This window comes from Planococcus citri, chromosome 3, assembly GCF_950023065.1.
Source record: "Planococcus citri chromosome 3, ihPlaCitr1.1, whole genome shotgun sequence".
In the NCBI taxonomy this organism is placed as follows: Eukaryota; Metazoa; Arthropoda; class Insecta; order Hemiptera; family Pseudococcidae; genus Planococcus; species Planococcus citri.
The window spans coordinates 67011552-67024608 of NC_088679.1; the positions used below are offsets into that span (position 1 = coordinate 67011552).

Genomic DNA, 13057 nt, shown 5'->3' on the forward strand with positions numbered 1-13057 from the left:
TTCTAATACTGAAAAAATAAATCACCAAAAAAAATCTAGAACATATTTTATTTTTGAAAAGTAAAAAAAAAAAATTTGGCAATTAAAATTAGAATTGCACTTTTTCCTAATTTTTATCAGAAAAGTGAGACTATTTCACAACTTGTTGGCAACAAACCACAACTGGCAAAAAAACAATTGATTTTTGGCAAAAAAGACAGTGAACATTTTGGCAATTTTTTAGATATGTTTGGGTAAAAAAACTACGTAGATTTTCCAGAAATTCGAGAAAAAGAACGAGAATTTTTGTCAATTTTGAGTTTTGACACAAACCGAGATCTATACCAAAAAAAAAAATGATACTTCTATTTTTTGCAATTTTTGTCAAAAAGATGGGACATTTTTACAACTTTTTGTTGAAAAGAATGATTTTGAAAAAATGTTGGCAACATTAACACGTCGACAATAAATTATGGTACAAAATCAAGACTTTTTGACAATTATTTTTGACAAAAAAATTGAAACTTTTGAGTCATTTTTGAAAAAAAAGTAAGACGTTGGAATTTTTTTGCAAAGAAGAGACGATTTTTAGAAATTTTTGGCAAGAAACATCCTTTTTTTTTTGGTCATTTTGACAAAAACCGAGACTTTTTGCTGCTTTTGGCAGAAAACGTGATTTTGATATAATTCCAGCCAAAGGTAGGGATTTGTAACTATGACGCTGAAAAGGAAGTGTATAACCAGTTGAAAAAGAATAAAAAAGTGAATAGGTACTTTCGTAAATTATTATTAACTTGTTGATATTTGTATTAATACCTAAATATATTTTTTTATAAAGAAAAGTAAGGCCAGGATTTGGAAAAATTGAATTTTTGATTTTTAAAAAAAGAAAGAAATTCTAGTTACCAAAATGTTAAAAAAATAATCAGAAATTAATTTTAGAAAACCTGCTGACTCAAAAAGTAACCGAGTACGAGCCCGATAAAAATGAATTGCAAATTTTGAGAAGAATCAAATCGCAAAGAAATGAAAAAAAACTCAAAATTGAACAAATCGTGATTCATTTTTTTTAGCATATGATTCTTTTAGAAAAAGAATCAACGATTCATAATTGCTTGAAAATTAGCACCATTTTGCACGATAGGTACAAACTTTTTTGATATTGTAAACGACAAACTTGTCAATATTTTCGTATCATTGTTTTCCATAAATTTAAAATCATGTGATTAAAAATTAAAATTGCAATTTATTTTAAAATAAAAAGAGCAAATTAATCGCTTCATAACAAAAATTTTGAAACATACGAAAAAAAGTCATAAAATTCTCAACAGAGATGAAAAGCCTTAAAATGAAACTTCAGCTTTTGACTTTTATAGCTTGAAATTTCAAAATTAACACTTTTTGGTTTTAGCTTTCGGCTATCTCGATTTTTACGGCTTGCTTTAGTCAAATTTTCGGCTTCCAATGGCTTTCCCTTATATTTTCAATTCAACAGCTTTCAGCTATGTTTAATTAAGCTTTTAGCTTTAAACTTTTGGCTTTAAGCTTTTGACTTTACAAAAAAAGGACGTTAAAAATTAGATCAGGTAGGTTAGGTACATTAATTGATTTCATAATTAGTGATAGTGGAGAACATTCTTCGCTAGAATTAATTTTTTTTCATTTCATTAAATCGTATTAAAATAAAATTGAATGGAATTTTTTTCATTTTTTTGTTTCTTCTGAATTTAGAGAATTCAATTCTGCAAAAAAGCCTTCGAAAAAGTCAAAAAAAAAAATGAAACTTGCAAACTTTTAGCTTTTGACTTAGTGCAAAAATCTGTCCGGCTTCCAACTTTCGGCTTAAAGCTTTTGGCTAGCTTTTCATCCTTGATTCTCAACTTTCAAAATCATTATTCGAATCGAAGGCAACTAATGACATAGTTCCAAACACCCCCCCCCCCTCCACAAATATTCCATTTTTTTTTTTTAGTTATTTGCACATTTTTAATTCAACTCAACTGCAAAACAAATAATTACGACTAAAAACGGAGAATTTCGCAACCCAATCGAGTAATTATTAGGAAATACATATTTCCGAAGTCCTTAATCGAATAAATAATACTTAGCTTCCTTCTACGGTCAATTAATAATAACACTGCAAAGTATCCGCTAAAACAAGATATCCATCGATGATCGATGGAAAGTTACAGTATAAATATCTAATAACAAAAGTAAAATTAAAATAGAAACCTACGAGTATATCGTTCTCATTCAACACTTCCATTATCCAAATACCAGCGTGCCTTTCATTCATTTCATCATCTTTAAGTATAAACCGAACGACGAATTCTTCGAATAAACGTTGAATATCTTCTCTAGGGATGACTTCGACTTCGACATGAATATTTAAACCTCATCAGTGTCATTTCGAAGCTGTAACAAAAACACTCCAACTTATAATTCCCTCATCGTGATAATTCTGTCTTTTTGTGAAAAAATATACTCAACTAAAAGCCATAATAGTATAGATATGGTGTAAAATTAAATCGAAAACCTTTTCTTTTCCACCTTATATACTGGTAGGTAGGTATATTCGCATTCACGCAGGTAAAACCCTATTTTTAGTTTAAAAACATCATATCCGAGAGTATTGGCAAAGGTTAGGAATTCACCTGCTCTTCAAAGAGTCTTACTTCGTCTACCTCCAGACCTATCCCAGCATATAAGAGTAATTTTTCCACATTTAACGCAAACAAAAGCTATATTCTAGTACCTAGTAAGCCTACACTATAACCCTACGGAATATTTAAATAGCAAATATACGAATCGTACTGTTCGTTGATCACTCTCATGTCAACTGCTACAATGTCAATGAATGAATCTGCAAACATTTAGTCATCTGGTTCGTATATTATATACGATGAATCAACGTGCATACTGTTTTAACTGCCTAATATTAACGTAAAAGTCGCCATTATTCACCCTTTTTATGTATCTCGCAGCTGTGCCCGTACAGCGAGTACGTTTTGGCGGCAAATACCCAAAGTGAAATTTAATTAAACGCTTCGAGTTTCCAAAACGGGGTAAATTTTACAGTTACAAGGTTCAATAGAGACGATATAAGTACTACGGTGACCCTTGCCAAGCTACAGATAGCGAATGTCATTCCTCCCTCGAGTAAGGATCTAACTGTATATGCCAATGGCCTTTGATACTGCGTTGCATATATTTGCATGTGGGAAATTAAACCTACAGTCGATAATTTATTACTCCCTGCGGTCGCTTCGCTCCTAACACAAGGAAAAGAAGATAAAGCACGAAGATTCGAGCAACGCAGATAAACTGGTTCCGGTGTAAAAAACCTTCCCTTCGGTTTAACATAATGAAATTAGCTAGACAAGTGAGTTTTGCAAAACGGTACTTTTCAAAAAAAAACACCATTGTGTAGGTATTTTTTTACGCTAAAAAACATTTTTAAAACGAGGGGTGAGTTAATCTAAACCTAGGTTAGCAAAAAAATACCGTTACTTGGGATTTTTTTATCGGAATTGAAAAAAACGCAGTTACGAGAAAGATCAAAGGTATGGTTGATTTTACTTCTGATCGAACATTTGAATAAACTAGTCTACTGTGCGGTGCGAAGATTCTCACACACTACGTTCTCTTCTACCTTATATAACTGACACTTGCACTAGGATAGAAAAAATATGACAAAAGAGATTCCGATTTCGAATGTGAAGAATCTAGTAGTAGGACGTCTGACGATTTGTAGTGTTAGAAACATGTTACGTGGTAGGTTTGCATATAAACGATTCGGACTTCGGTGTTTCGGTCCTATACCTTTCCAAGAACTGGACGACGAAAATTAACATGCGTTCTGTCTATTTATCTGTTTCAGATGAAAAAATCCCCGATGTGTGGCGCGAGGGTGATTTACTATCGTGGCGCAAGGCGACAAAAGAGAATGCTTTTCAGGCTACCGAACTGCAGGCGATAATGGATCATCAAAGACTGCAACGACTTATACAGGCTGCGGCCGCGACCAGAAATACACCAGTCCAGACCATAGACGGTAAATTGAACTGTCGATTTCTCGCCACCCCCGATAGCCCGTTCAAGAACGAGAAAATTATCGAAGAAGAGGAAGAAAAATCCGCTAATAAGCCTTCCTCGTCGCCGCCATTTCCGTTCGCTCGTATACGAAGAATGGACGATAGACGTATCGTTCATCATCACGTACAAGATAGTAAAAATAATACCAGCGCGAAGAATATCATCAAGTCGGCCCGAACCGAAGATAAATTTACCGCTATCGACGATTTCGACGATAATTCCATCGACGAGGAACGACTCGCCGCAGTCAACGCTAGGCTAAGGTTTCCAGGTAATTACCAACGCTATTTATCTTGATACCTACGTATCTTTTTTAAGTAGTAGAAATTTACGCGAATTGTTGTTGTTGTTGTTGCGAGTATCTGAAACAAAAAACAGAAATTATTGAAAAATCAAATATATAAAAGCCTCAAAAAACATACACCGATTTAAATTTTGGGGCCATTTTTTGATCATTTTGGGGATGTAAAATTCTCATAGATATAAGATGCACTTCTTGTGATGAAAAGGATCATAATCATATAATTTTGTAATCCCCTTCTGCAGATTTGAGAAATTCACAAAATCACGATAAGCATTATCAATCAAGTTCCCAAAAAAATTCTCTGATTATTTTTTTCAAGAAAGTCGACAGAAAAATCTCAATTTTTGAAGCCTACCTTTAAAAAAAAAGATTAGGTAGCTAAATGGAATATGAGATAGTTCAACCAATTTCAACCATTCAAATCAATGGAAACCGTTTTAAAGCGTTTTTAGGATATGAAGCAAACTTTGATTCTACTTCAAAAACACAAATTAAGCAGTAAAATGGTGGAAAATGAACTCGAATGGTTAAAATTAATAGAATTGGCCAGCAAACTCATTGACGATCATTTTCATAATTTTAGCATGGCTAATGTGAAGAGAGGGGGGGGGGTTGAACGAAATACCTACATTACTTATGTCAAAATGTCAAAGCACTTTATTTCTTTCAATATTTTTCAAATCATTTCTAAAATTTCAAAATGATATTTTTTCTATTTATTTCATATCAAAAAATTAAAAAAAAAAATGATCTCAGTGTTTTACATTTATTTTAATTTCAACACAAAACCGTGATTTATTCAATTTTTGAAGTATTTTTTTCCTCTTTCAATTTTTTGAAAAAAATAAAGTAATAGGTATTTTAATACGTAAAAAAAAAAAAACAGAAAAAAGGCAGTAAAATGGGCTCAAATCAAAAAAGATCATTCAATTTTTTTGAAATAATTCCCTTCAATAGTCTAGTAAGATATCACTATTATTTCCCTACTCCTGAACCTTCAGATTTATGAGCAGGAGGGGAAAAGGGGAGCTCTCGTAATTTTCAAACATTTGCGATTTATTAAGAAACCATTTAACTTTCAAAGGCTCATACCTCGAAACCAGTTGTGCTTGAGCAAATCTGTTTGTGGTGTGAAAAAGAGACTAAATAAGAGATTCGAAATCGATAAATGAAATTTCAAAAGCTTCAAACAAATTTTCAAGCGGAAAGCTCGTAAAAATGTATTTAGAGAACTAATTACTTATAAGTACGTAATAATGAGATCTAAATACTTCTAGATGGAATTTTCATTCGAATTTTTTTAAGTATATTTTTTCTGTATTTGACCCTTTTATACCCCCACCCTCCCCCTCTTCCCTCCAAAGAGCTCTTAAATATACCTAGTCGAAATACAAAAAAACAAAACAAAAAAAAAAGGAAATGACTCGTGACAAGTCGTTTTTTAAGCTTTCAAAGGTGCATGTGTCCGAATGTTCATTTATTTTATTTATTTTTATTCTTTGAACACGGTAGATTGGTGCCTTTTTTACCCCCCCCCCCCCCACCATCTCGAGAAAAATTGAAAAATGATGAAATTAGGAAGTGACATGTCGATTTCTACTAATTCGAGGGCCCTGATTTTGAATACTAACCAATTTTTTGGATCTGAGCTCTCGTTGCAATTTCTCTCTCTCGTTATTTTTTTCAACATTGAATTTTCTATTAAAAAAAATATAAATAAAAAACGATGAAGAATTAGGGTACATTGTTAAAGTTTTAGAAAATTGAAATATTTCCCCAGACAACGTTCGAATAAACAGTTCTAAACTCGCCTTATTTTTAATTTATTTTTTTTTTAATTTTTTTTTTCAACAGACCAACTTTTAAACTGACATTTGAACAGATCTCAATTTTGATAAAATTTAAAGAAAAAGTTTTAAATAAAGTTGCATTTTGATTATGATAAATTTGATGATTCTGAGCTTCAATCGTAGTCAAAATACATAATATCAAAATTCAAAAAATTGAAAACTGGAAAGGAAACTGTTCAAACTATTGCTAAAAATCCCAAAACTGCGGGAAAAATGTGAGGCACAGATGTACCTTTCAAGTCTTTCATCATGTTTTAGGTATTTTTTATTTTGTAAAAAATTTTTTTGAGTAGGTATTTTTCAATTTTTATTTTTATTTTTTGAATATTTTCGAAAAATTAATCTGAAAAGGAGAAGGAACGAGGAATGAAAAAAAAACCAAACCATCAAAAAAAGCGATGACTATATCGAATCATAAGTTTTTCCAACGTCACTGATTCCGATTATTAGAACATTTTCAACTCCAAAATCAAAACTGAGAGCCCTTCAGAAGAGAGAGTTTGAAGCTTAAAATTTTGAAAAATACAGTTGGGTGTCAAAATCTGAGTCTTCAGAGTCGCTGATTCTCTTTCTGATGACAATTTGACTTCAAAACCAAACCAAAGCCTCTCAAAGAAGAAGGAGAAGCTCTAAATTTTAAAAAATGTGATATGGGTGTCAAAATCTGATCTTTTTCAGAGAGTCTAGTTTCCATTTTTGGGTCACAATTTTCAGAATCAGAATTGGTAGGTATTTTCAAAATATAATTCGACACCTATACTTTTTTTTATCGAAGGTTTCAATTTATTTTCATGCCTTCCCCTCTCCTCAAAAAATGCAAGAAATGATGAAAATTCCCAAAAGTGTATATTTTGGAGGCATCATTTTGTGGCACACTGTTTTTTTATTGCCAAGATCTCTCAACTGTGCGACTCTTCAGTGCTCTTTTAGATCCTCAATTCTCAAAAAAATTTACAGTTTGTTTTTCAACAGTTTTTAAAAAACAGTATTTTTAATAAAACAAAACACAGTTTATTGGTCTTTCAGCATAAATGATGATTCGGTAGGGAAATGTTGAGAAATTCAGACTACTTTTTCTCAACAGTCTCCTCGTTTCAGCCCAATCAATCAAGTTGAAAATTACGTAACTGATATAATTTTTTATATCTTTACACGTCAATCCAGAATTTTCTCAGAACTAAATTCTAAATTTATCCCAGAAATTAATTCTGATTCACTTTCTAAAAAATCAAAAGGAATACGATTTAATTCAACCAATAAAGAAATTAATCATATAAAAAATTTAAAAAAACTAAAAAACATTATTCTAATTACATTCAATTCATTCAAAAACATTAAATTAAAATTTTTTTCAACCTTTGTCCTCCTTAAAATTTGAACGAAACTCTAAAATCTATCAAAACTTTTTTCGAGCGTTCAATGAAAAAAATCATTGCTCAAACTTCGGAATATTTTTTGGGAGCACTGTTATTTTGCGATTCAGAGCTTAAAGATATATTTTTGATGGAACAAGAGGTTGATTTCTCGTCCCTTTTCTGTACATTCAAATTTTAAACGAAGAAAAATGCACAGATTTTCCATCAACAGAACGTGAAATGATCAAGAGGTCGTCAATGTGCATCAATATCTAGTTCATATAGACTTTAAATTCGTATTTGTGCAATTAAAAAATCATCAAAGAGAGAGAGAGATATTAAAATGTATTAGAAGCTAAAACTGCTCTATAAGTAGAAGTTCCAATTGGTAATTTGAAAATTTTCGGTTTTAAATCTGAACTCGAGGAACTTGTATTCACTCGAGCGAAGCAAAGGCAAACAATTTTCAAATTTATCATTCGTATTTCAAAATTAAGGAGATGAAAGGAGCTAAAAATAATGCTGAGGCTGAGAATAATGAAGCTGAGTCGACTCGAGTCGATCTAAGTCAGCTGAACAGGATAGAGACGGCTAAATTTTCGTCTGAGGGAATTGGTGCTTCCTTCAAAATGGTAACGTCACTTCGAAGAATATCTAAACTTCACGTTGAAAATTTCTTTTTCACCAAAACCTGAAAACAGAACTATATACCTGGGCTAAAAGTGTGACGATCTACGAGAGTAACGTAACGGGTAAGAAAGTAGACCCATGATAATCTCTAATTCTCCATCAACCTATACCTCTATCCCATTTCCTTGATTTTCTGTCAAGTGTACACAGTGATTTTCTATAGCCGGTTCCGTTATCCGCCAACTCGAGGTGAAAAGGTCGCCAGCGCCGGTTTTTTGCCTTCACGAAAGATAAAAAGCCTCGCAGTAACCTTTTTCTTCTTCGCAAAAAACCTGCAACACACACGAGAAAAAAAAACACTGGTAAAAAAATTTGACTATGCTTTTATTCAAGTGCGAAAACTAGCCAGTCCTTTAGGATTATGTTAAGTCACGCGTTTTTCGTCGTCTTTTGAAATTACAGTACGGTTTTTTTTCTCCTTCTCTTCTAGCCTTATATTGTATTCGAGTAAAAAAATAGCTCTCTGTACGAGGGAACGAACGAGTCAATTTGCCTGAGTGGACTAGAAATCGAGTTAGCGCTAAATAAAAGGTTCATTCTCTTTATACGTTATTTTTTTTCAGCAAACCTTTGAACAAAGTGGTTCGCCGCTTTTATTTCCTTCTCCTTTGCCGAATTTATCTTTCCATCCATTAAATAACCTTTCAAGAATAGCCTTCGTTTTCTACTCCGAGCCTTGACGAAAGAAAAAAAAAACACGAAAACGTTTCCGCTGGAAAAAAAATTTTCTCTTTAGAATACGAAGTATGTATTGGTTGGTTGCGTCCTTGTCGCAAATCGAAATCATTTCGCGAAGCGCGGACGTTTTTTCAATATTGAAATCGAGTTGAATCGATATAAGTTACCCCTTTCGTGAAATCGCGAAAGGAAAGCTGCCTTTCGTTGTTGAATAAAACAAACATTTGATTGGGACTTTTTTCCTTCTGTATCGAATTATATAAACAATTAGAAGGGTTCGATTCGAGGTACCATATTGGTAAGCTTGTTGCGGTTTGTACCTAGTACCTACTATACCTATAGAAATGGCGCGAGCCAACGAATGAAAAAAAACCATCTGGTTTCGTATGTTTCCGGTGGTTAACGAAATTACTTTCCGTTAAGTTAATTAATAATTTACCTTCTATCGCAATCCCCTTATCCTTCTCTCTCTCCTTTTGCACAAAACATTCGACACGAATGAAGAAAAAAAAATTTAAAAATTAGATTTCGTGTTATCATATTATTATTACGTAATTTTCAGCTCAACTTATATCGACTTTTCCTAGTCCTAGGTTTTGATTTTATTAATATTTTACATTCGAAATGACGTAGGTACTTACTTACGTGGGTATTAAATAAGTATGCATGTCTATGTATGTACCTACATCGAATGATAATATTTTATTTACCTTGATTGTTCGCCATCACAACGAGTAGCTCGTGCTGTGGTCGATACGAACGAAATTATTATTTATTTATACGAATTAGGTATAATTTTTTTCAATTATTATTTTTCGTATCATATTCATGAATAAGCGAACAAAGAACTACGTTTCAAAAAAAAAAAAAAAATACGTATGTACCTACCTATCGTAAGCAATAGTGAATTCATAAATCATAAATTAGGAGAGTCGAGATTAATTATCAATTATAATGTGTTAAAATTAGCAGATTATTTATCAAATTTTGATTGGAGACTCGTTCTGAAATGAATTTTGCAACCAGATGTGAAAAAAAATCCATACAAATGAGCTGGAGATGGAGATGAGGAGGAGGGGAAAGGTACATATAAACTTAAAATGGCCATAAAAAATTCTGCGAAGAAATATTATCATTTTTTTAACTGATTATATGGTCAAAACTTTGATAATACATAAATAAGATGCAAGATTTGTCATTCACCTCCCTCCCCCCCCCCCATCAAATAATAGTGACGAAAATTCAGGTGCAAAATAAACACTGATCTTAGCTTAGCCAAACCAACTCAATTTTTTTCATCAATTAAGTATTGTCCATTTATAACATTTTTTTTTTTTAATTTATTAAAAATCCACATTTTGAAAATATTTGAAAACTTCAACGTTCTCGATGTTGAAATGAGACAAACTTATCATGAATTTTGCTGAATTGGGATGCAGAAGTAATTCTTTCATCCCCCCTCCTCTCCCCTCCTGAACCCACGAACTCGGACAAATGAATGAAAAAAATACAGATCGCGATCGTCGTGTAATATACAAATTATTACTTGTGATTTTGAAAATTTAAAAGCTCTAAAGCGAAGATTTTCATACAAGGTACACAAGAAATTCTCTCTCTGTTTTAAAAATCTTAAATCCTTCGAGGTGAAAAAAAACTCGTACCAATGTCCTTCATTGGTAAATTTTTCAGAAAGATCTTCCAAAATGCATTTTCTAATCAGGAACGTAGATTCGAAACGAAGAGAAATCGAAATTCGATCATCTCTCATCTCCATTTATTAAACCTGCCTTCAATTTTAATTTAAAAGTTACCTATACGTAAAATCTTCAACCTGTAAAAATGAATTTATCTAGGTTTGTACTTCGTAATCAATCCCATCATGAAAAAGATTGTGAAGAAAGGAAGGGAGGGGTCACAAATCAGCCACCCCTTCGTTCAAGATATTTCAAAAAAAAAGTTTTTCCCCCCTTATTTTGTAGCCAAAAGCTTTAGAAAATTTGGGAAAAAGAAATGAATAATTTCCAGGGAGAATTTTTGAAAAATTATTGAAATTTTAGCTGAAGAATAAAATACTCGTAAGGGTAGAACGTTTTTCTCTCGAAGACGTCAAAAATTAAATTTTCAAGAGAGCAAAAGATTAAGGGGAAGAGAGGGTGGGAAATAGTGAAGGGTCAGTGGCATAATCCAAGAAGAGGGCAAAACAATATTTTTCGAACATGAGTTCAAGATGACGAAAATTTTTCAGAAAAATGGGTTCAAAAAACCAAAAAACTCTTATTTTGTACGCTTCAAATCAAATTCTCATCTGCTTGGGGACGATTTTTTCCACGTTATCAATTGGGGGGGGGGGGCAAAAAAGTGTATTTTTCATTTCCCTTATGACAAAATATTCCAACTATTCTGTTTTTCGATGTGAATTTTTACGATTCTAAGGCAAGAAAAACAAATTTTGTTAGTACAAAAATTAAAATTAAAATTTGAATTTCCCAATTTTTCCCAACTATTGATCTTTGTGATATTTTATCACTGCTGCCCCCTTCCTTTCATTCAAAATTCACGATAATTTACAAAAATTTACAAAAAATAACCTAAAATTTTGAAATGAAAAAAAATACAAATTTTAAAAACAAAAAAAATAGAAAAATTGTTGAAATGTTTAAGCAATCTACAAATCATCAAAGGAAAAAATCGTCAAAAAACGAATAAATAAGCGTGAAAATGTTTTAAAACAACATAAAAATTGTTTTTAAAATTCAAAAAAATCTAAAAAATCTATCACATTATTTAAAATAAAGAGAAACTTTGGTAAAAAAAATCGTGAAAACCACCCAGGTTGGACTATACAAAAAACAATCGTGAAAATACACATTAAAATTACGTTTAAAACCAATTTTTACATCCAACATTTTTTTAAACGCTTTCAGTTTCCTCAAATTAAACTTCACAAATTGATAACAAAGAAACGATATTCCAATTTTCACAGAAAATTTCCCAAGTATGATGAAAGATTTGTAGATAGATCCCATGCAAAAATTTAGAGATTCTTCCTTCCGCAGCTTAATTTTGAAGAACACATTCGTAAAAAAGTCTCTCATTTAAAATTTTTTGGAAAGTTAACCGAACAAAAGGCCAAGTAAGATTAGAAAAAATTAGAGCAATTGATTTTAGGAAGCAGTTTTGTATTTTTTTTTTCGTGTTTCTTTTTTAGGTACTTTGAAAATTAAATTTCGTATACTTTGTCAACTATGACCCACCCCCCTCCCGCCAGAAAAACTTCCAGAAATGGGCGTTATTTGGCATTGGCCCTATCCTCGAATTTTGAAAATAACCAGCGGAAGTTGTCCCTTGTGGTCCAAAGCCCCAATGATAAAGTTCTTAGATCGCCAAATCACCTGCTTAAACCCTTTCAAAAGGGGTGAAATTGCAATTTCAGTTGCAAATTTCCTACATTGGGAGTTTGCAATCGATTTCTTTCAAACTTACAGAAATGTTGGACAGCTCACCAAGGATTATTTATGAAAAATTTTTGAAATTTTTTCAATCACATCTTCTGGGAAAAACGCTTATTTTTAGCTTTCAAAGGGCACTTTTGGTCACTTATTTTAGAAATTATGTTTAAACAAATAATATACATACATATCGTGTATCTCACTCAAATGTAAAACATATATTTTTTCTAGAATTTTTTATACAGGTAAAATACAGTACCTTGAAAAATGCAAAAAATCGATTTTTTCATGGCTTTTCACGCCAAAATCGATCAGTTTCAGCTGAAAATTTTTTTTCTCGCAGTATATCATAAAGGATGCTGAACTGCATCATCAACCCGAATTTGAACCAAATTTGTCAATTTTTTCTCTTTTTTAAATTTTTACAAAAAAAATTTTGGGAACCCCTGAACCCCTTCCGGATTACGCACCCGGCCAAATTTCATGTATACCTAGGTTATAATCTCAACTTAAAATTTGGCCACTTGAGTCATCTGGAAGACGATGCAGGAGTTCCCAAAATGGCGGTAATCAAATTTTTTGTAAAAATTAAAATCATAGAAAAAATTGACTTAGGTTTGTAATTTTTTTTAAATCGTGTTATTCGACTTCGTGAAT

At 31.9% G+C, this 13057-nt stretch overlaps 1 protein-coding gene across 3 annotated transcripts in view; it reads left to right on the forward strand.

Annotated features, from left to right (window-relative positions):
- The window catches only part of LOC135838384 (POU domain protein 2-like), a 125036-nt gene that overhangs the window by 74514 nt on the left and 37465 nt on the right, over positions 1 to 13057 (forward strand). For all 3 annotated transcript variants that reach the window (XM_065353987.1, XM_065353989.1, XM_065353988.1), the window contains exon 2: positions 3860 to 4345. In XM_065353987.1, the coding sequence (XP_065210059.1) occupies positions 3860 to 4345 (486 nt within the window). The remainder of the gene's footprint in view (positions 1 to 3859; positions 4346 to 13057) is intronic.